Source organism: Penicillium verhagenii, assembly GCF_028828195.1.
Source record: "Penicillium verhagenii strain IBT 33310 chromosome Unknown utg000003l_segment0_segment0, whole genome shotgun sequence".
NCBI classification, from domain to species: Eukaryota; Fungi; Ascomycota; class Eurotiomycetes; order Eurotiales; family Aspergillaceae; genus Penicillium; species Penicillium verhagenii.
This window is the reverse complement of record NW_026643167.1, coordinates 469,288-490,492: the sequence shown is the minus strand read 5'-3', so window position 1 is coordinate 490,492 and position 21,205 is coordinate 469,288. Positions and strand designations below refer to the sequence as shown.

General features: G+C 48.9%; 11 protein-coding genes across 11 annotated transcripts; 6 read left to right on the top strand and 5 right to left on the bottom strand.

Moving 5' to 3' along the window:
• Positions 1 to 212: 212 nt before the first annotated feature.
• Positions 213 to 635, top strand: N7466_001590 (uncharacterized protein; the record flags this gene model as incomplete). The annotated part of the gene is made up of 1 exon (XM_057160988.1): positions 213 to 635. The coding sequence occupies one exon, from the start codon at positions 213 to 215 to the stop codon at positions 633 to 635; it is 423 nt and encodes a 140-aa protein (XP_057024273.1).
• A 510-nt stretch (positions 636 to 1,145) lies between these two features.
• N7466_001589 (uncharacterized protein) lies at positions 1,146 to 1,476 on the bottom strand (the record flags this gene model as incomplete). Its single annotated transcript, XM_057160987.1, has 2 exons — positions 1,146 to 1,365; positions 1,433 to 1,476. 2 exons carry the CDS (start codon positions 1,474 to 1,476, stop codon positions 1,146 to 1,148), a joined length of 264 nt encoding a protein of 87 aa, XP_057024272.1.
• Positions 1,477 to 1,835: 359 nt separating this feature from the next.
• N7466_001588 (uncharacterized protein) lies at positions 1,836 to 2,450 on the bottom strand (the record flags this gene model as incomplete). The annotated part of the gene is made up of 1 exon (XM_057160986.1): positions 1,836 to 2,450. One exon carries the CDS (start codon positions 2,448 to 2,450, stop codon positions 1,836 to 1,838), a length of 615 nt encoding a protein of 204 aa, XP_057024271.1.
• Positions 2,451 to 3,131: 681 nt separating this feature from the next.
• Positions 3,132 to 3,440, top strand: N7466_001587 (uncharacterized protein; the record flags this gene model as incomplete). Its single annotated transcript, XM_057160985.1, has 1 exon — positions 3,132 to 3,440. One exon carries the CDS (start codon positions 3,132 to 3,134, stop codon positions 3,438 to 3,440), a length of 309 nt encoding a protein of 102 aa, XP_057024270.1.
• Positions 3,441 to 3,484: 44 nt separating this feature from the next.
• On the top strand, positions 3,485 to 3,664 carry N7466_001586 (uncharacterized protein; the record flags this gene model as incomplete). Its single annotated transcript, XM_057160984.1, has 1 exon — positions 3,485 to 3,664. One exon carries the CDS (start codon positions 3,485 to 3,487, stop codon positions 3,662 to 3,664), a length of 180 nt encoding a protein of 59 aa, XP_057024269.1.
• Positions 3,665 to 6,163: 2,499 nt separating this feature from the next.
• On the top strand, positions 6,164 to 6,956 carry N7466_001585 (uncharacterized protein; the record flags this gene model as incomplete). The annotated part of the gene is made up of 2 exons (XM_057160983.1): positions 6,164 to 6,624; positions 6,689 to 6,956. The coding sequence occupies 2 exons, from the start codon at positions 6,164 to 6,166 to the stop codon at positions 6,954 to 6,956; spliced, it is 729 nt and encodes a 242-aa protein (XP_057024268.1).
• A 514-nt stretch (positions 6,957 to 7,470) lies between these two features.
• Positions 7,471 to 8,637, top strand: N7466_001584 (ankyrin repeat domain-containing protein; the record flags this gene model as incomplete). The annotated part of the gene is made up of 1 exon (XM_057160982.1): positions 7,471 to 8,637. One exon carries the CDS (start codon positions 7,471 to 7,473, stop codon positions 8,635 to 8,637), a length of 1,167 nt encoding a protein of 388 aa, XP_057024267.1.
• Positions 8,638 to 9,546: 909 nt separating this feature from the next.
• N7466_001583 (uncharacterized protein) lies at positions 9,547 to 10,710 on the bottom strand (the record flags this gene model as incomplete). The annotated part of the gene is made up of 2 exons (XM_057160981.1): positions 9,547 to 9,886; positions 9,950 to 10,710. The coding sequence occupies 2 exons, from the start codon at positions 10,708 to 10,710 to the stop codon at positions 9,547 to 9,549; spliced, it is 1,101 nt and encodes a 366-aa protein (XP_057024266.1).
• A 1,828-nt stretch (positions 10,711 to 12,538) lies between these two features.
• N7466_001582 (uncharacterized protein) lies at positions 12,539 to 13,160 on the top strand (the record flags this gene model as incomplete). The annotated part of the gene is made up of 2 exons (XM_057160980.1): positions 12,539 to 12,628; positions 12,711 to 13,160. The coding sequence occupies 2 exons, from the start codon at positions 12,539 to 12,541 to the stop codon at positions 13,158 to 13,160; spliced, it is 540 nt and encodes a 179-aa protein (XP_057024265.1).
• Positions 13,161 to 13,269: 109 nt separating this feature from the next.
• On the bottom strand, positions 13,270 to 14,706 carry N7466_001581 (uncharacterized protein; the record flags this gene model as incomplete). Its single annotated transcript, XM_057160979.1, has 2 exons — positions 13,270 to 13,889; positions 13,950 to 14,706. 2 exons carry the CDS (start codon positions 14,704 to 14,706, stop codon positions 13,270 to 13,272), a joined length of 1,377 nt encoding a protein of 458 aa, XP_057024264.1.
• A 3,979-nt stretch (positions 14,707 to 18,685) lies between these two features.
• On the bottom strand, positions 18,686 to 21,204 carry N7466_001580 (DUF3435 domain-containing protein; the record flags this gene model as incomplete). Its single annotated transcript, XM_057160978.1, has 6 exons — positions 18,686 to 19,337; positions 19,400 to 19,634; positions 19,694 to 20,070; positions 20,133 to 20,455; positions 20,514 to 20,775; positions 20,846 to 21,204. The coding sequence occupies 6 exons, from the start codon at positions 21,202 to 21,204 to the stop codon at positions 18,686 to 18,688; spliced, it is 2,208 nt and encodes a 735-aa protein (XP_057024263.1).
• Position 21,205: the final 1 nt, after the last annotated feature.

Below are 21,205 nucleotides of genomic sequence, written 5' to 3'. Positions count from 1 at the left end.
CTTTCAACTCAACCAATGCTTGCTCTAGTCAACTCAACCAATGCTTGCTCTAGTCAACTCTTCAAGATCGCTTCGGACCTCTTTCCTTGGCTGATATCACAGCTGGGACTGATTGAGATGGCCATTGGGCATACCCCGAGCATATGTATCTGATCTCCACTCAACTATTGGCCGACTCCCACCAACTCCCACCATCCAACTCACTCAAATCAATGCCGACAAGACCAACGCCCGCGAGCCAACACCCACGAGCCAACACCCACAAGCCAACACCCACGAGCCAACACCCACGAGCCAACACCCACGAGCCAACACCCACGAGCCAACACCCACGAGCCAACACCCACGAGCCAACACCCACGAGCCAACACCCACGAGCCAACACCCACGAGCCAACACCCACAAGACCGACTCCCACAAGACCGACTCCCACAAGACTGACTCTAAGACTGACCAAGTCCAGTCATGGCACTGATTTGAGCCAGACAACCGTGGCGGTCAAGCCCTTCGTGGGCATGTTGCTCCGCATGCCCTCTCATTTGGGAAACTGGCAACGTGTACTTGGAAATGAACGTATATCCGGAATATGGCTTTCGCACGGAGGCACATTCTGTTGGGCACACATCAGCGAATAGATCAGAAAAGAAACCGTTGACTCACGTTTGTCCGATGGCTGATCAGCGCTTTGACGGGCGATTGGGGTACGGGTGATGGGCGCAGAATCCAAAGTGAATAAACTCATTTTGGGACTGCCCAGCCTGGAAAGTGACCCATTCATTGCTGGACTTGAAAGCAGACAATGTTCATGATGTTCCCCGCCTTGGATCCCCACCTCAGTCAACGCAACGAAGGCTGCTTATATTGGGTAGCGGGAAAGTCAAGGGCACTAGGAGTGCATGGCATATACATTGGTCGCCATTGATCATCCGGCAACCCATGTGTAGTGTGAGGGCGGTATTCATCATTGGCGTCTTTGCTGGAGGTATCATATTGGCGAGGAATACCTGGCTTCAAGATGTGACGTTGAAACGACAGGGGAAATGCCATTCAACCGTAATTGATTGCATGCGGCCGAGCTCGCGTGCCAATGTCGAGACGACATACCCGTCACACGGTATGCTCAACTGAGGGGCCTCTCCTTCTCGCTATACTGGGTTGGCCGCTCTACCGGGACCATCTGGGAGATTGCCGAACGAGCGTCCTGTAGTCGCGCCCAGCTCCGAGTAGTCTGATGCCAAGCTCCTTCGTCTGGTACTGCTCATCCACGTCGGTTCAGGGTGTTCGTGGGATGAGAGGCGGGTCATTGGATCAATTCGAGCGTTTGCATCATGTGCCGTCGAGATGTTCCGCACTTGACAAGTCATCCTTCAGAAGATGTTAGTATACATTCGTCGAAAAGGGTTCACTCACAATTTATCATCCTCGACCTCACCACTCCTCAGCACATATAGTGTGCCACGATAGCTCTTTGTCCATGGCGGAGGGTGTTCGTAGTCTTGTTTAGCACACTGTTTCAATTCTCACATCTCGCGAGAGATTGACGGCGTGTGCGTTGATACAAGATGGGCTGCAAGGTGGCAGTCTGTCGTAGTCTGAGACCCGGCGCTCGGTGTGTGCCCGAGGGCATGTCCTACTGGGCACGGTATTAGTGACTGAATCAGGAAACGAATTCTGACTCACCTTTCCAGGTACCGGGCTGACAGTCGAACCACCCCTGTAGTATTGACCTGAGGTGGTTGATGGATTGGGCTGGTCGCAAGTTCGGTGTTCGGCGCAGTCTTCAATTGTATTGGGCTGGCCGGGACATAGCTACAAAGGAAGAATCGCTCGTGTTGTCATGATGAGAAAGAGACGCAAATTCGGTCGGCTTGGTGGCTAGGCTCACAGGTGTCATCCACGCGGGATATAATGATGCGGTTGAGACTCGTGACCCTGGCCCTAGCTGATAGACACGACCGATGGCGAAACATCAACGGGCAACGGAGCTCGATGAGTGCATCCATCGGGAGGTGTAGGGTCTGCATCAGTGAGTACCGAGCGCCGGCACCAAAGATCAAAGGCGAAGAACTCATCTTGGGCAGGGGCCTGTAAAAGCAGAAGGGAGCCTTTCGCATAAATGCAATGCTCAAGCTGCAGGCTCGCAGACGCATCATTCCCATCTCACCAGCGGCGGTGACGAGCGCTGTGTCAACGAATTTGCCCACAACCGATTCTGGTACACCATGGAAGAGGGTTCGGATGATGTTCTTGCCCAATGGTAGCATCCAGTCATGGATGGTAACATGCGCATGGTGGATAAGGATGTTCAATGCGCTGTAGAGGCAGAAAACCGGCAAGCTACCAAAAGAGACGTCTCGCGCAGTTGTCACAGGCAGGATGGACGCAATGCTTGGGCGATTGTGACGTAAAGCATTTTGTCTCAGGAGTTGACCAAGGGTCGCTTCATTCATTTATCGCCTGACTGCAGGGAGTTGGCGCTGTTGCTGGTCTTGCTGAACGGGATGAACGATATGCTTAGGATCCGTTGTTGCAAGATAGCCACATGTATCTTGGAAATGTGACTGTCGTCGAAAGCGATGAATCTGTTCTCTCTGGTGACAACGACACCATAATTGACAAGGGAAGAGGAAAGTATAGAAAGCGATCGCAGAAAGCGACGAACCCTGTGGTACATCTGAATGCTCCGTGGTCATCTTCTTGGACTGGTCCATGGCGATCGACATCCGTTTCCAGAAAGCAAAATCTGAGCATCATCGTCTCGATCCTTCTTACCCATACCCTCCACAGGTGTGGAGACCGGCCCCACCGTGGAAGGGTCCCTCCGATACCCAGGCTCATCAGATGGAGGTTCCATCACCTCAGTAAGCACCGCATGTTGGCGGTCGGTACATTGGTTGCAAGGCTGATTCAGCTTTTCAATGATGTGGAGTAGAAGTTGGTGTTCTTAGTCGGCATCAGTGGGTTAGGCAAAAGACTGGAGTGATTGGGCAATTTAGACCACGTTGACTTTTGAAACCGTCTCCAAAGGAATACATATCGCTTCATGGCGAGAGTGGCATGATGCAAGACACGCGCCAGGCTCGTTGAGGTGTACGTCATCCTTCCAGCGTCTTGGCTAGTGGCCCTGCAAGATGGTTAGCATGTGTCTGATAATGAGGGTGCACTCACGATCTGATCTAGTCTCACCCTGCACCTACGACGGACGACTCTGCCAAGACGACTCATTCACGTCTTGCAGAGACAAGTCGCAACTCCAAACCGACCCAACGCATCTTCCGTCTTGTAGTTTCATGAGATCGGTTGGGTCCGTCTGTCTTCCAGCCAAGACCATGGCAGACGATGAATGGGTGGTGATGGGGCAGAAGCACCGAGCAGGCGTACCTTTTCCAACGAATGCCCAGCCGTACGAGACCGGTGGCGGCGATGAAGTGCACGAGTAGTCTTGCTTCTATCAGAACGTCGAACCATTCAGGATAACGGCGACATGTGCATGGGAAGGGATCTAGGTGGCGATGCTCAAAACTTGGAGGTCTGGCTGATGGACTCCCTGAAGGCCCTGTTTGACAAGCACTTGTCAAGAGCAGAACCAAAGTCCAGACCCATGACTCACATCAAGAGCTTGGGGCCCATGGGCGACTCGGTCATCGATGTGGCTGGCAGGTAGATGTACAGCCCTTGGAGTGCTGACTTGGGTCCGTGCTATTTGACATGACCCGGCTGGTCGTAACATTGGGTGTTTCAGCACTGCCCGACGGTATACGGCTGACAAAGGACTTACCTGCAGGATGCCTCACTTGCACTCTGGTGGTCGAGAAGCTAGTCAGAAGTCAGAAGTCACGCTATTAGCTCGACTCGACAAGGTACATGGATATAGCACTCACCAAAGAACTGTCGCCAAGTCCTGGTAGGCAGGCACGAAGACGGGTACAGTGGAGTGAACCACCAGTGGGTAGAGAGAGGCAGGTGACTTGCTGGCTTGAGCGAGTACCGTAGGTATCAGTGACAGCAGGAGTTTGGGGTCAAAGAGGAGGGACTCATGAGTCTGCTGCAGGAAGGCACCTTGGTTTCAGCTCGGCTTGAGGGAGCCTTGCAGATGCAGTAGGAAGAGAATTATTTCGACAGAGAAACGAGGGAGGAGGCCTTATTTATAGGTCTCTTGACTGGTCTTGTTACCGCCTGCTTTGTATTGCCGCGGTGAAATCTTTTCTGTCTGTCGCTTGTTCGGGGGCATCGAAGTTGCCCGTGCAAAGTCAGGCCTGTTGAAGCTCGACTTACTGAGGTGAATGGCGAGACGAAATCTATGTACAAGCCGGCGAAGAATGGACGGTCATCTTAGGGGTGGATCATGCCCTCAAGTAACTCACTGAAATCAGAAAATAATAATATATTATTAAAAAATAATTCCGTTTTTAATTATTATTTGTCTGAAGAGCGTTGATCAACGTTGAACCTTGTCTCAACGACCATACTTTCAACAATGGGCAGCGATCATCGCTCGACTGCGACAGCATGCACCTTCATCACCATCATCTGAACTATAGTATTATTTGTTGATTTATAAAAGAGGCCGACGGTCATGCCCTGTGTTGAGCAAGTCGCCTCACTCGTTGATGATCGAATTTTCAGGGTCTAAGCCATCGCCCACTCAAAAGATTTCCACTGTGTGTACTGCAGCCATGCTACAATGATTGTAGTGCTACGACTCTTACTTCGATCTGTCGGGGACAACACACATCGATTGACACCACAAGCCAGTCTTCGGCCAATGCCAGCTGTCGAATACAGAGAGCCTCTAATACCGGGGCCCTGGAACTACTGAGCTGAATGATCAAGGGGCGCCCAATGGCTACAAATCTATACCTGATATTTGTATATGCTGATTTCCAGGCATCAGAATGTAGAAATGCGATTTTCACAATATCCATTGGCACAAGCATGCCGATCGAAAACCAGAGTCGTTTTGAATGTATCAAGTCAAGATAAAGAAACACAGCCAATCTGAATTCCAAAAGCGCTAGGGACGCAAATATTTCCCAGGTGCATTCACAAGCTTTCTGAAGTGCAAGGTCTCCCCCACATAGAAAATCGAGCTGTTCGAAATCCCAGCAAATCTAAGTCACTGCGGATTCTCGTATCTCATGTCCGTGTGGGCACGAAGAGGTGACTGCGGGTATATTGGAGGCTGCGACAATACATCGCCAGTACAGGTAATTTCAAAAATGGGACAGATAAAGAGCGAGGGCGGTCCATAGAGGCTCATACCCACTTGACGCTGGGTGAGGAAAACTTGATAGCGTATGGTCACCCCCATCTCCAGCAGCCACTGAAGGGACTGGTCAGGCAGAGTGGTAAATGCCATAGAGAGTCGCGGCAAATCGCCTGTCTTTTATTTAATCCATTGATCCCCGTATAAATTTTCGTCGAGCTTGGATTCACACGGAGGAAAAAACACCTAGAGGCAAAGGTTAGATGATATTCGCGGAGATTGGCTCCGGCGACTTACGCAGCCGAAACATATGGATTTCTCCACGGCCAGGTCCAGTGGAGACAGTTCTACATAATCATAGGTTTTTGTAGTCATTGCAGCGGTGATTTTTGAGATCAACGGATAAGGGAAAAGGAAAATACATCTATAGCTTTGAGTGACAAGACAAAATTGACGAGGAAGTACGGCCTAGCGCGCAACTGAAGATGGATACTTGAACTCGGAATCAGTCCCAGACCCCTGAAGACCTATCCCGTCTTCGGCAGGGTCGGTTTTGGGATCATCTGGACCGGTCCTAGGAGCTATTATGCTCCTGGGGCTCTTGAGTCATTAGGGCCAGACTGAGCTTTTTGGGGGATCTAGGTGAGGTTTGCTTGGGACAGGCACTTTAGGTTTCACGCGCAGACTTGTGGCCCAGCGGGCTTTTGTTGCCAGACCTGGTCCTAGGACTTCATTGAATGATCCCGCGAATGACAGAACTCAATGCCACATCGGCGCACATCATGGAAGAACATTCGGCCCGGACGCGAGGTCGTGAGTGGAGAAACACATAAATACATGCAACTCGTCCTACTTTTTGCATATCTTCTGGGCGAAATATCTACCAATAAATTCTCCCATCCAGTGGTCCCACGTTTCCTGACACCAGAATCCAAGTTCTTGTTCTGTCATTTGAAAATGTCGTTGAATTTTACTCCGAACAATCGTTACCTCCAGGTGGGAGTCAACCTTGGTAACATTTTTACATGTGCCGAACCGAGCTCAGTCACTCATTCCGAAGATACAACAGTTTCCAAAGTGAGGGGTGGCATCGATGCTGCCACCAGACTAGCTCTGTACCAGGCTCTCGTCAAAGCTCAAAGATACCTAAACATGATTCAGCACGACGTATCTCAGCATACGCAAGTTGTTCGAGTTGTGGAACAGCTCGGGAGCCTTCTTTTGAACCTCAAATCCCTCCAGCCTGACCAATGGGGCTCTTTAGACCGCGGGGTCATATCCAATGTTCTTTCACTCTTGTATTGCTGCATCATGGAATGCTACGAGCTCTTATCTACTCCGCTAGTAATCTCGTCGCCATGCGATGGACTTGTCGCCTGCCATTTGGCTCTTCAATGCGTGTATGGCGCCACTCTGATGTAAGTTTGAGGTTTATTATTTGGCATTTACAGCATGATCAATCTGATCCGATCGGTCTTCTAGGGATTTGGACGGCAGAAATTCACAGCAGCAGAAGGTCATAGAGGCCCTGGAGCAATTGGGCAACAAAAGAGCCAAGTATCGGAACGAAGCAGAGCAGCCCGGGCCGGCTCTATACCATTCCCAAGCGGTTCTCGATGCCTTGAGGAGGATTTGTGAGCAAGATCGTGCGATGAGCTCTGGAGGGGTGCATATAAGCTTTGACGGAGAAAATCGTGGTATCCGAATCTTTGAGAATCATGGCAGCATGGGACGAAACTTTCCCCTTTAAAAGATCTGGGAGACTTGACTAGACCCAATATGATGTGCAATTTCTATGATGTATCTTGATAAATCTATGAATGTATGTCTCCTATTTAGATAACCAAATTTAGAGGATTCAAGCCAAAAGGGGGAATTTCTGATCAACCTTTTCCAAGAGTTCAGCCTCTACAAATATCAAGGCGGAATATAGACCGTATTCGATAAATCTAGTCTTTTAAGGTTTGATTTCTCTTCTGCCTCCGGATGCAGTGATGGAATGAAACCGGCCTGGAGAGCCGATTGGAGGACGAATGGGGCGAGCCACCGGGTTATAACATCTCTGGCTAGTTCTTTACATGGCGAAGAATTGGACAAGTCGAAGGCAAAAGTAGTGATTGTACTAAGTTCAGTCTGAGAGAGAGAGCTATATGAAATGCGAACAAGGTGTTTATGCGTTGAAAAAGGGTCTTCAGGCCCTTTTTGTTCGCTTTTCGAAAGCCCTTTCCCAGCAGGATGTCACGGATTTTCTGGATTGCATCAATATGCAGGTTGATCGACGGAACTCCCGAGGCCCGACAATGTTGTGGTACGCTGTTGCTAGGCGTGACTACAAGAAAATGTTATTCTTTCTGAGATGTGGCGCAGACGCGACTGTGCCAGACAGTGAGGGAACCACGCCCTTTCATGTTGCTTTGATCAAAGGCGACACATTGACGGCGAGAATTTTACTGGATTCCGTGCCAGCCACCAAGGTATCCAGTATACTTCACAATGGCCGGCTTAATTTGGATCAATTGCTTCTTGACCATGCCCAGTTCCCTGACAGTACGGAAGCCATGAACTTCCTCCTGGACTTGGGTGCCAATATGAACACCGTCAACTCGAATCACGAAACAACGTTGATGCTAGCCACACGCTGCGGAGACCTCAGGGCCATGGAAGCGCTGCTCCGTCGAGGGAACATCGATATTTATAAGAAAGATCGATATGGAAGTACAGCATTGCACATTGCTGTCAAAGGAGATCAATCAACGACAGTGGACCTGCTTTTATCATGCCAACAATTTGACGTCAATTGTCAGGACAGCCGAGGCAACACTCCTTTCTGGCTGTCTATGCCCCTGGGGCGCGACGATATCAGCGAACGTTTTCTGAAAGACAGCAGAGTGGATGTCAATGTCAACGGCTGTGTGGTCAATTCGCGATGGCGAACAACAGGACTGTATATTGCCTCCTTTTGCAGCAATCCCCGAATGGTCTCCTCTATACTCGCATCGACAGGCGCGACTCGAGTGGATCCCAACATCCTCGGCGACGGAAGACACAGCCCTCTTGGAGCTGCTGCGTATCAAAGAATCCATGAATTGGTCGCACTTCTGCTGAAGGCAGACGGTATTCGAGTCAATGCAGCTGACGAAGGCGAAGATGATCCTCATTGGCTTGCAATCCAGACTCGCTCAACTTCTGTCATTGAACTGTTCTTGAGGGACAGTCGACTCAATGTGAATTGCCAAAACAACATAAAGGGGGATACATATCTCCTTGCTGCGGCTCGTGACGGCAATACTGCCCTGGTAAACAGGGTGCTGGAAATTAAGGGCGTTGGGCTCGACGCAAGAAACAAAAGGGGCGAATGTGCTCTATCAGTGTCTTGTCTGCAGCGTCACCACCGTATTTTCCAGATGCTACTTGATAGAGATGCAAAGTAGTGATCACTAGAATGTCATTTCATCATGTCTCAGGCTCTTGTGGGTTTTCTAGACCAAAGTCATAAAGCTCTATGGTGTTTTTCAATCATTTGAAATGATTTTTTATCAGTGCTGGCTTGTCTGAACAATATTCAAATTATGCAGGTGGTCACTGGTATTGCCGAGGAGTCAGAGTACACGAAGTCATTCTTCTATCCATTATACCCAAGGAGGTGTGAACATAACTTGATCCACACTGAACATACATTAACAATCGGTGTATCAAGAAAAAGTCACTTACTAAGTATGGAAATGGTTGGGACATGGAGCTTGTCGGGTTTTGATCAATTGTGGGTGTATGCAATAAGAGGTCTCACTTGACCGACACGCTTTCATGGGCACTGAGTCTTTCCTTGCATTTCTAGTGACTTTGGCGAAAGCCTGTCCATCTAAGCTGCGGCTCATCACGAACCCAGTCAAGCCGCACCTGGGAGATTTGTGACATTCCTTGGGGTTGCGCTTGAATCTTGCCTATATTATGATATTTCCTGTACAAATTTTTGATGGTCGCCTGAATCAGAGGCACGTAGAATCCAAAGATTGTATTTTCATTTATTGCCTCTAGTCCTGAAGGGACGGATAGCTACGCCGTGAAGGTGCTCAGAACATTTGACTAGTGAGGATGTCGCGTATGCGTAGTTGAAAATGATCAATATTGAGGAAGCTATCGTCTATTCTAGATGTCAGGTGTAGCGCGAGGAAGCAAAATGGAGGTAGCTTCCTCGCGTTCAGGGGAACCCATACACACCACGTGGGTCCCGCAGATCATATCTCCATTCGTCCTGTATGCTTCATGTATATCCCCGACTTCCGGACATCTGTCGGAAATCCAGTACTGCGGCCCGCCCAGGAGTGGGGTGTGCAAATCACCTACGGCTCGTAACGATCAGGAGCCCGTCTCCTTCTATCCGATCGGCGTAGCGATGGTGGGTCCGAGGATGCAGAGGTCGTAGGGAGACATGGATAGTCCACATCTTCTGGCCTTTGGAGCACCTGGTGTGTACTTGGTCCAGCGGTAGTTGGCGCCGCTCCTGCAGATGTGGGAGGGGTCTCAACAGAAGGCGCGATAGGAACGGACGGTTGCTGATTGTCGCATACCGTGGTTGATAGACTCAAGTGATCTGCCATCGAGATCTGCCTTTGCTGTTGGTCCCATAGAGCCATCACGGTTGGCATATCATAGTATACATGAAATAGTACGTCACGTTTACTGTTCGCTTGGTTAGATCCTGAACCCCAAATTCCAATACACGAGACAGGAATGAAAACGTACCATAATACACAAGAAGACTTGCTTCCGGGCTCGAGAGTCTCAAGCCACGATGACATACATCCTAAATGCACATGAGAGATGCATTCGCTACATTTCAAGACGAGGGGGTCATCCTGCTCTACCCCTAGACAGATGCCACACGTTTCGTCTCCCAAGCTTGAAGTTGGACGGAAACTTTGCAGGTAAAGACAAGTTTCTCCTCCTTGTTCCCCTTCGATCACCACAACGGTTGGTGAGGAGGCTGAAATATTCAAGGGAGGTCCATCCTCTCGCAGGAGAGCCTCTGCCATCCTCCGGCCAGAAAATTGAGATGATCCCCTGGATCTCGATGTTGGTCGAGCAGAATCAGGTCTGTCGGATGACACTGAAGCTCCCGGTTCTGTAGGCTCCACATGAAGGTGGGCTTCTGACAATAGCTCCTCTTCCTCCGTGATAGGAACTTCTGGCGTGTTTACCAGAGCTTGGTTGCGAAAGGCTGCTGCATTCCACCTCTCTCGGACATCGTTGGCCTGAAGTTGGCGATGCCACCGTGCGCAAAGGAAATGAGGGACGATGTTCTGGAGCTTATCTTGAAGGGTGCGGAGATCAAAGGGATCGCGTGAGAGCTTATTCAACTTCTTGACGCCCATTTGGTGGAATTCCTCTGTCACAAAGAGTTTGCAAGGTTTTCCTCGCTTGGTAAGACCACAGCATGTCCTATCTTCTTTGTCTGGTACATCACAAATCGCGAAAGCATCCCAGAGAAGAAGAGATTGGGGCATGATGACGGTAAGGCGAATAGATAATGCGAGGGCGATAAGTCGGCAAAATAGAGTGTTGTGGACAACGTCGATGATTCAAACTTGAACTTGACTTTGGGTCATAGCCAGGCATCTTATAGTACTCGATCTTGAAGGCAACCACAGTAAGAAATTGATCTTGCATTCCTCGGCCCTGATACTCATGATAGCAAATGCCATTGTTGATGATGAGAATCTTCAGGATAAGAAGTGCTTCTCAGAGCGGATCAAGGGGCCATAGGACAAAGAGATCACCTCTGGGAATGGAATCACCTAGGAGCTACCGGTACCTGGAACTAACTTAATAAGCCCGCGCAGGCACAGTCCTGGCCCCGGGATCAAGAACAACGGCTCCAGGATTTAGCTTATGAGCCCCAGGAGTATAGTAGGCCCCAGGGCCAGTGTTTTCATTCCCAGTTCTGGTTCAGTCATTGGCGGGATCACTGGTTGAGATCCCAGGACCAGTCGTCTCATAATCCGCTCGGGCGAACAATCTGCACGTGAGACCAAGGTGCTCTCCCCAAAATCGCCTCACCTGGAGCCTCAGAGGTACAACTCTGGCCTGGGATCTTGTGTGAGTGCTCTAGGAGCATTACAGCTCCCAGGACTGATCAATATAATCCGATATTCGACCGTGGGGGAAACAGAGTTCGGCTTCGTGAGCTTGGGACTAGCTTGTGATTTAGTCAACGCACATGCCACATAGCCGCAGTAATCACAAACAGGAGCGTCTGCTTCATCCCTAGCCCACGCCTTCTGCGGAAAATTATCTAAAGGACAAGCGGTGGGCTATGCAGAGATTGGCGCTAGGGTCAGGAAATCACTCGAACGTCCGCAGTGGGTAACGGTGAGGGAGTATACTGCAGTGAACAACATCTCAATCAATCTTCCGGGGTGATGGGCACGTATCCAAGCGTTTTGCGAGCGCCGGTGTCGGCTCGCAACGAGGAAGGGGGTAGCACGTTGTTTAAGCGGCTCGAGCGAAGTAGGCTAGAGAGGCGACATTCGCATTGTTCGGAGACCTCGAGGGAGCCCTGAGCAATTGTGGTATCTGTAGGCCAACGAGGATGCTGTACAACATCGTACTAGGATGTTTTGCGTGTGTCGCAGTAGGTGCTCGCACAGCAAGGGCTGAGGTGCTCGTGGGCCGTGGCGTGTCGGCCCACCCACGACGCACGTGATTGCGTGGCTCCTATCAGTTCCCGATCTGCACCAGCCCCATAATACAACAAGCATCACGGAGTCCTCAACCGTTAAGATATTGTTAGACCGCAAACTTGTGTGTCATGTGGCCGTGTAACAATTCTCAAGCAAAGTGCAGCTTCCATTTAAGCATCCTTTGTAGAGGGACACCATTATTTCGACTCGAGACGTATTTGTTGTGATATGAGGCTGGTGCAGATCAGGAACCAAGCCGAACCATCGGAATTAATTCCGCTGTATGTATACGAAGAGTCAAGTTGATTGGAAATCATATTGGTCTTCCCGTTGTATATATAGCCTCATATTTCCCTCTGAATAATAAGACAATTCATACCTCTGAACTACAACATAAGCAAATGAGATCTTGACGCACACCATACAACAGTTGCGTCAGTAAAACGACAAACTTTCCAAAAGCTGTAGCGAAAGGAGCAATACGTTCAAGCAGCTCAGCGACGCATAGAAAAGCTTAAATAAGAGGTCGATAAATCGAGGGACGTTTCAGGACGGATGCAGAAATGGGAAGGTCTCTTGGCAGCATGCGAGCAAAATATTTCAATTTATCAACAATCTTTCAAGAAAAATATCCAACCGACGCTGGACTCGAATGCTGGTCTTCGGATGGAAGAGCAAAGACGTGTTCCCCGTCTCAGGCGGTCGGGTCGGTCAACGAGCTGGAAGGTGGGATTTCCGCCAAGTCAGCAATCCTCGAGACAAGACATGTGCAAAGCCCATGGGTTTTCCCATGGGCCAGCATAAGTAGAGTATTACTATATTAGGTAGAATTGGCCCCTCTTGGGTCGTGGACTCTACGTCGTGGAGATATTGTCAATGTAGACACCAGACACAGCACCGCCTTTGCCAAGGTTTCTGATGTTCGAAGCCTTGATGATGGCCGCTTTCTTGTGGTTTACTGTTGGCTATATACTAGGGAGGACATCCTTGATGAGCTCAAGATTGACAGCGCTGTCCCTTCGTCGGCTCTTGCCAATTTGAATCAGATGTGGCCACCCGGAGTGCGCTACAGCTACATGCTGAGCACTAACCGAACAATAACCATCTGGGATACTGCTATTGAGCGCGTCCCACCAGAGATTTCGTCCAGTCTATGCTACAGTGCAATTTACAGCACGACACCTACGTCGCGTCGGATTTGGAGCATAGACAACAAACGGTTTCAGTGGATGAAGAAAATTCTCCACCTTGAACCCGGAGAGACAGTGGCATGAAAAGACTGGACCAGCGTGATAAATAACTTTACATTGTAAGTAGAAAAAATGCAGTACACATTTTGGGATATTGTGCGTTCATCATTGCCGACTTTCGCAATATAACTTGTCACCGACGGCGTCGTAGTTGAGATGAAGAAAGCAAAAAGGCCAAATGAACAGAAGAAAAATGCTGGAAGAATGAAATCGGTTCTTGAGCCTCACATGGGCAGTTGACCACCGAGTCCTGGCAGTGATGCTCCCACAAACGTCTAACATTTACTCGCCACCTTCGATGAGTCGATGCCCAGCTTGCGAGCTTTTTTTCCGCCTTTAACCATGCGGAAACTGCTGCAAGCACATGTTGCTGGGATAATGTGACATCTAAACAACGTTCAAACCAATCGAAGCAAATTTCTCGAGCCTCCGTCGGCAAATTTTCATCTAGTCCACAAGTGATGAAGCTTGCAATCGCACTCAGGGACTTTGCAGTCGTGAAATCCTTGGCAACCAGGTAACCACCTTGAAGAGTGAACGTGGCATGGGCACAGCCTGCTGGGAGGAATATTGCATGTGATGATGTTGTTTCCACAAGAACACCGCCTTCTAATCGACGTGCTAAGCGGACTAACTTTCCACGCTGGCCGTCAATTGACTTCATGGCAATCAAATTGTTATCCGTGGGTGGGTAAAGTAGCCATATCTTTCGGCAATCCCCAATCACTGTTGACAATCCGTCCGCGCCATAGTCTTCTCAAGAATCAGTTTAGTATTTTTCAGTGATTGGTGCTATCTGCAATATTGACATACCGATATGCAAGTCCACAAACGAGTATTTTGGGGTCAAGTTCACTTGGTTGTTCGTCTCATCAAATGGTTCTATGGTAGTGGAGATCTCACAGGGTGAGCGAAATCCAAAGTGGTCTATAGACGGCAACCGTAAACCAGTGAGAAATGCAGGTTTATTCGGATCAGGATCAATGAGCTGCGAGAGGACAACATAAGGGTCGAATTTCTCATCTACTTCACCTTGGAAATTAGCCCGAAATCGAGACTCGGAGCCCTTCTGAGTCGTCGACGTTCCGGCTGATATCTCCTCTATAGTGTTCATGAAGAGCTCGCGAGTGAGAGGAGCTCGAACGCGCCAGCAGTGGGAGCCGTCAAGGAGACGAGGGACCGATGATGTAGATTTCAGCCAGAGATCTTGATTTTGATCTGACATGCGGTTCCAGTAAGAAAGGTGGCATTTGGAGAGGACACCAAATTCAGGGCCGAAGTTGGCTTGGATTTCACACAGGCTAAAATTCAAATCGTCCTCGGATTTGGATGGAACGGAGTTTGTAGATAGAGCTGAGCTGTAGGACTTCATATAATTACCGATGCAATCCTGATTCTGAGACTTTTGGGCTCCTTGCTGATGGTGTACGGGAAAGTGCCCTACGCCGACAGCACCAGGGCGCTCCGATGCGATGGAAATATTCCGGTCGCGATATTTGCGCTGGCGCAGATGCTTTCGGAGTCGGCTAGCGTTCGAATGCTTCTTCGCACAAAAAGGACATACTCGCATGCATGAAGCGATTCTGATCTCTGCATTTCCCCGGGGCCAATGCTGGTAATTTGTCTGATGCTCAACACAGTCGCAAGCAGGATGTATATCTGTTGTGTTGGCCATGTGTCTGTCACGACTGGAGAGGACTGGCAAGGACTGGGAATGGCCGGTGACGATTGGGGACGATTGGGGACGATTGGGGACGATTGGGGACGATTGGGGACGATTGGGGACGATTGAGGACGATTGAGGACGACGGCTCTAAAGAGCAATCATACGATAAATCTAAACCTCGTAGGTGTCAAATAGCAATATCAACGAATAGAAGTTGATAAAGGTCCAGAAGAACAATATCAGCTTCGTCTAACGGGGTAAATGCGCAGAGTGACTATCGCGTCTCCAAATGCCAAGACGTATGACTTTGCCTTGTACCCCGGTGACGAATGAAGGGCAGTGTTTCTCCGCCTACCTGATTAGGTTAGATCCTGTTTATCATTATACTCAACATGCAGCTGTCCAAACGATGTAGCCCTTATTGACTGGGTGAAAGCCTGTGCAATGATACTTTGCGCAGTCTATTTTGCTGTTGGCGAAATACGGCACGGCTCATGAAAGCGGGCCTACGGCAATTGGACCAACACCCACCCGGGTGGATGGAAGGAAAAGCTCCTCATCCATTGAATCCCGCCAATCCAGCAATTCGCCCACACACACGGGAAAAACGCGGCCGACTCGGCAATGATCATAGTGATGGTTCTTCTGCACTTGTACCGAAACCCTTGTTTACGACAGTGAACTTGTGCCGCATCCTGCCTAGCAGAATTGGAGGGTCTGGCAGGACTAGGGGTTCTGGCTGGACTGAAAATCCAGGGACTCTGATAATATATCTTCACATATTGAAAGGTAGAAGTATTCTGCTGTCAAAATATTGGAGATGTTGTAATGATAAAGACCTTTAAAGTTTATGGGTTTGAATATTGGACAGCTCGGAATATTGAAGAGCATAAATATTAACGATCAATTATATTCGACGGACCTTAATATTAGCGAGTAAAAGAATTCCAGCATACAAAATATTATAGTAGGTTTAACGTTAGACTACTATAATTTTAAATGGCTTCGGTTTTAGTTCGGATATAAGCAAAGAGCAGGGTATATTGTTCAAGGCGTGGGCTAAAAATAGAAATCTTGAAAGAGATGCTTTACGTGGGCGCCCCGCCCAAAATCTGCGGTTAATTAACTATTAGGCACAGCTTATATGACGCACCAAGTTCGGTTGGCTTCGGAATAAATATTCACACTGGCCCGCACGCCCAGTACGCAATCGCAACCATGGAGGCAGGCGTGCACTGCCGCTGTGTTTCAATCTACTGGCAGGGATCCTAAAGGGACTACCGCTGTGTTTGGTGATAAGATGGTATTTATGCGTGTGCCTAAGATGTAGAAATGCCTAAATATCCTATATAGTCTACATATAGAAACTATGAAGTAATGGATATATGTTTGTAGGTTGCGAAGTTCCTGCCACCTTCAGTCGGTGTCGCGTTCAAGACCTCTCCCGTCATCAAATATGACTGGTTAGTTCATTCCGTACGTGGGGAAAAACCTCTGTGGTTCACAGTCTATCCACCTCGCAATTACGCTGGCATCTATTCTCACCTTCGGCTCACCTTCTGGTTCACAGGGCATCGAAAAAATTCTACATCTAATTTTACAAATATCTCCACTATAAGATCTGGAGAGATGTTTGGCTTTGAGCATTATTTGCTAGACCAAAAACCGTGGTCCTTTCCGGGAAAACCGTGGTCTTCGAGAATTCAAAAGGAGCATTTCCTCCTTTGTGCATTTTTAAACGCACATATTAACCAGGCCACGGTCATATCAAAATAAGCTTGTTTCCATTCACTTTTTTAACTAAGATTATTTGCCCAGTCAAGAAAATGGCAAGAATTTCAAAACGATCAAAACCCTCCAGCGTGGAGAAGAAACTACTCCGGCAGAAAAGAGACCGGCGCAAATTATGCCTGGAGAAAAAGGCGCTGGAGTATAGCGAAATGTGCGGAGCGGATGTCTGCTTGGGTATACGTATTCGACAGTCAGGGAAAGTTTTCATATTTTCCGCAGACGCCTCCGGGTTCTGGTCGTTCCTGGGCTCTCAATTAGTAAGTCCAGGTGGGAATGGGAGATTGCGGGTTTTCTGACTCTTTCAGGGCTCTTACTATCCAAGGCCAGTTGAAAAGAGCCTCTAGATGCAAGTCTTTGATGAATCACTTTTGTCTTTTTCATGTACTTATGCTGGCCGTTGTGAGCTGTTTTGGAGGTCGGGCAAGGGTGAGACAACTTAGCTCGCTGCGATTTAGAAAGCTGCAATGGTAATACAGTTCCTGGAGGCAGCCGTTGATTCTCCGCTCAATGTTTTGAGGCCAGGTGGAGATCAGTGGAGCCCGGTGGAGATCTGGCGGTTGAAGGACAAATCTCACATCTCAAAGATAAGAGGGCATCACGGCTTTCCTGCACTCAAAAGAGCATAGAGCAAACAAGCTTAAATCAATTCAATTGTTTTCTCGGTTGAACAAGAATAAGAAAATACAACTACTCATCTCAACAAAGGACATGCTTAAGGTAAGATATTATCTTGCTGATGTTTGCAGATTGCTCTCTATAGAATCCACATCGCACGATTTCCCCTCTACGCAGGAAAATCCACATCGCATGATAAAATCCTTCTTACGATGGACCACGGTTTTCCTTCTCCCAGCTTAACGCAAGAAAATCCACATCGCATGATAGAATCCTTCTTACGATAGACCACGATTTCCCCTCTACGCAAGAAAATCCACATCGCATAATAGAATCCTTCTTACGATGGACCACGGTTTTCCTTCTGGCCAGACTACCACAAACAAATCTGCCTCGTCCGATACCAATCTTCTTGCGCAGGTCCACGATTTCCCTTCTGGCCAGGCTGATATGTGCAGATTTGCTTTGTTGCCGCTCAAGGGAAACTGTGGACCTGTCTGCTCCTTCAAGGCTAACGTATCAAGCTGTGCTAGGTAGCTCTGTCTTTCCTACGAGACCCCACCGTTTCCTACCAAAGTGCTTCTAAAGCATTTGCTGGCTAGATGACTGTCCCTGTATGATTAAATCTAAAATTTGTAGTTCTATTTTGTATATTCATTAATTAGGCGCAAAGGGTCTGGGAAAGTAAGTCAACTCTTTCAGTCGTCGTTTCACAAGTTATGCTAAATCCGAATAGCCCTGTCTGTCGATATGCAAGAAGCTGAGCTTTGGCCGCAAAAGCGCAGTCCTTATTAGCGAATATCTACCTCATCAAGACAGCTCAATATTGATCGGCCCTTCGCATGAAATTAGAAATCTGTTTCGTGAGAGTCAGGAGGAGGGAGATCTGGGAACATGATCTGTAGCTTGAAAATGCGATCGGCTGCCTGGTAGATAATAAAGAATTACTTTACGCCCTATAGAGAGATCAGTCCAAAATTCCATGTCTGTTATGGTTGCAAGGCCATAGTAGACACCAGTTGACAGACTCGAGGCCGCTGCAGACACAAGGCTGCGGACGTACGACCAAACCAGTCATACGTACAACGCTATGAGTCATTGGACCAAAGCCAAGTGACCTAAATCTTTTGGCCTGAGGCTACAGCCGCACCACCGCAGCCTTTCTGACCACGGACCCACATCTACAGACTGAGAACTCACCGTGATTTGTTTCCTCAGATTTATGTTACAACTAGCTTCACGGCATTCAACGCCTGTTTAGCATGGCCAGCCAGACACCCAAGTCGCAAAATGACTGCTCCAAATCAACTAAAGCCCTAAGACAGGTCGAAACGACTGCGATGGAATTCTGTTCCGATAGCTCTAAATAACCGCAACAAATAAGGAAAGTTTCAATAAAATAGTCATCAACTCGGTCATGACTCTGCCAATTGTGTTCGAATAGAGAAACAAGGGAATGTTACAGGAGTTCCGACACTCATGTTCGAAGGCCATGGACTTCTTGGGCATGCCTCCGCAAGTGCATCTCGTGCAAGACGGACAAATCGCAAAAATTACATTTCCGGTCCGTCAAATGTGACGTCTTAAAATGCCTCTTCACTCCATTATAGTCAGAGTATGCCTTGGGGCATTGGAAGCATGCGAATGTATGCTCTGCATTCGGGATATGTTTCCCGCCAGAGGTACATCCCTTCTCCCACGACGTATTCAGCGGCGTATCAGCCTTCATCTTTCGAGCTGGCGGAGAAGGAACCCCATCCTCATTGTCGGACGGGGCAGAGCGCTTCCGCCGTCCACGAAGGGGCCCACCCTCCTGAAAGCCGCAATATTGTATTCCGGCAGCAACCGCTTTGTTGCGTCGCGTCCACTCGTCTTCTAATGAATCGGTGGTGGGCCAAGTAAAGAAAGTCTCCACGAGAAGAATCTGCTCCGATGGCATTTCAAACTCTTTTCGTAAGACCTCGCGCGCAGGCTCATCACTGACAGCCCCACCAGTCAGCTGTCTTTCAATGTCAATCACCGCCTGTTTCCGACTGAAATCGCGGCGTGTTTCTTTCCGCCGTTTGTCTTGCAGACGCCGGCGCAGATTGTGGACGTGACGCTTCTGGTCCTCCAGCATCGTCCCAATGCTGGGTTGTGAGAGCGACCAGCGCACTGGGTCTCTAAATCGACTTGCCAGCGTATGGCTGACTGCAGTTCTGGGTCTTTCTCCACTGATTCCCGATCAGCGTCGCTCAGGTATCGTGGTCGCCGCCGATCAATCCAACGGCTCATCCGGGTCACAGCCTTGGAGAACTCTTCGTCTGGATTGAGGCCGCACATGATCTCTTGTAAGCCAGTATGCCGACGGGGACGATAGTGTTTGATGAACGTTCTGCTGGTGGCGTGGGCCATGATCACATTACGCTGAGCTTCACTGACGAAACCTAGATAAAAGCTTTAGTCTGCCCATTAAAGAGAACATGGGGATTTGTCATCCACTGACCACTCTTGTCAAGTAGATCACCTCCTCCGTATCGAAATTGGTGAGAGAAGAAATGATTAAGGAAGCCGTGTATCTCACTGAATGTCCTGAGCTGTGCGTCGAGTGTGCTTCCATTCATGGGCGTCTCCCACAAAATGCGGGGCTGGCCACAGATCACCTCGACCTTCGGGAAGACATAGTAATTATCCATCTCTTTCTTCAAGGGAAGGAGCATTTCCTGTCGACCACCCTCGACAAGCAGTCTCCGAAGGTCTTGCATCGATGTTAAGTGAGGCGCTTCAAAGGCATGAACATAAAATAATATGATGAAGAGTAGGACATGCGGGCTGAAGACAAGTGACACGCCGTAGACAATTTCAGGTAGCGCGAACGTGTTTCTAAGTCATATTGATCAGTCAGTCTGATTGTAGCAAACAAATATGATTTGGGTGCCACCTACAGCTTCGACATGCCCAGGACGCTTTTCACAAACTGGGGCTCGAGTTCGATCATCGGCTTCGGAGGTCCCCCGTGCGGGTCCTGCTGGAGCGATATTTGTAGATGCTTGAACTGAAGGTCAAGCATCGCCTGTTTTCGATTGATGGTAAATAACCCAACTGTGTTGTATAGGCATAGGATAATGCGCTGAAACCCCAAGTGAAATCGCTTTTCCCGGGTTTGAAGGATTGTCTCATTGAATGGAATCATATCTTCAATATATACTGGGACATTTGCCCGCGGTTGTTTGTCGAGACCGCGCTTATCCACCAAGTATCTCATACCCTGTCATTTTTCGTTAGCGCAAGCCTCCTGCGGAAGATTGTGGGGGGAGGAAACGAACCGTGCGAACGGCCTCACCCATCTCTTTACTCATCTCGTTTTCGGTAACTCGCTGGTAGTAAATTCGGAAGTACTTCCAATCCGCTTCAAGGGCGCTGGCCTTTGTATAGCTTTTCTGGCGGCGACCATCGGGACTGTACTCCAGCTTCAGACACCAATTAAGGAATCGATGCATGTCATTTGGAGACGCTTCACGCAGTGCATCCTCCGCCACCCCCCACTTGTGATTAGTGGATGGTTCCATTGCTTTCATTTGGCAGTACCTAGAATAAGGCAAGTCGGTCAGTTGATATCAACACGGTATAAGCTTTCAACGATATCCTGATCGCTTACCAAGCCCAACGCTCTTTCAGTCGACGTTTCAACTTCTTCGTATTATTGGATCGGCCGTAATCCTCTGGCACTAGGGCCAGGTCCTCATCCGTATCATCATCGGGGACTTGGTATCGGGCCTGGTGGACACGTTCCACATTCGACAGGTCTGTTGGTAACGATTTTGTTCCAGTCTTTGGGCTTGGCTTTTTCCGAGCAATCGTTCGACCCGCTGGAGGGGAGCGCTCCGGCTCGGTGAGATCGGTCTCAGAGGAATCGGGCTCGAACGGTCTATCATTGTCGGTATCGATAGGAGAGGTACAAGAGGATTCACTCGTGATTCCGTGGTTGCCGGTATTGGGCGTCCTCCGACGATACATG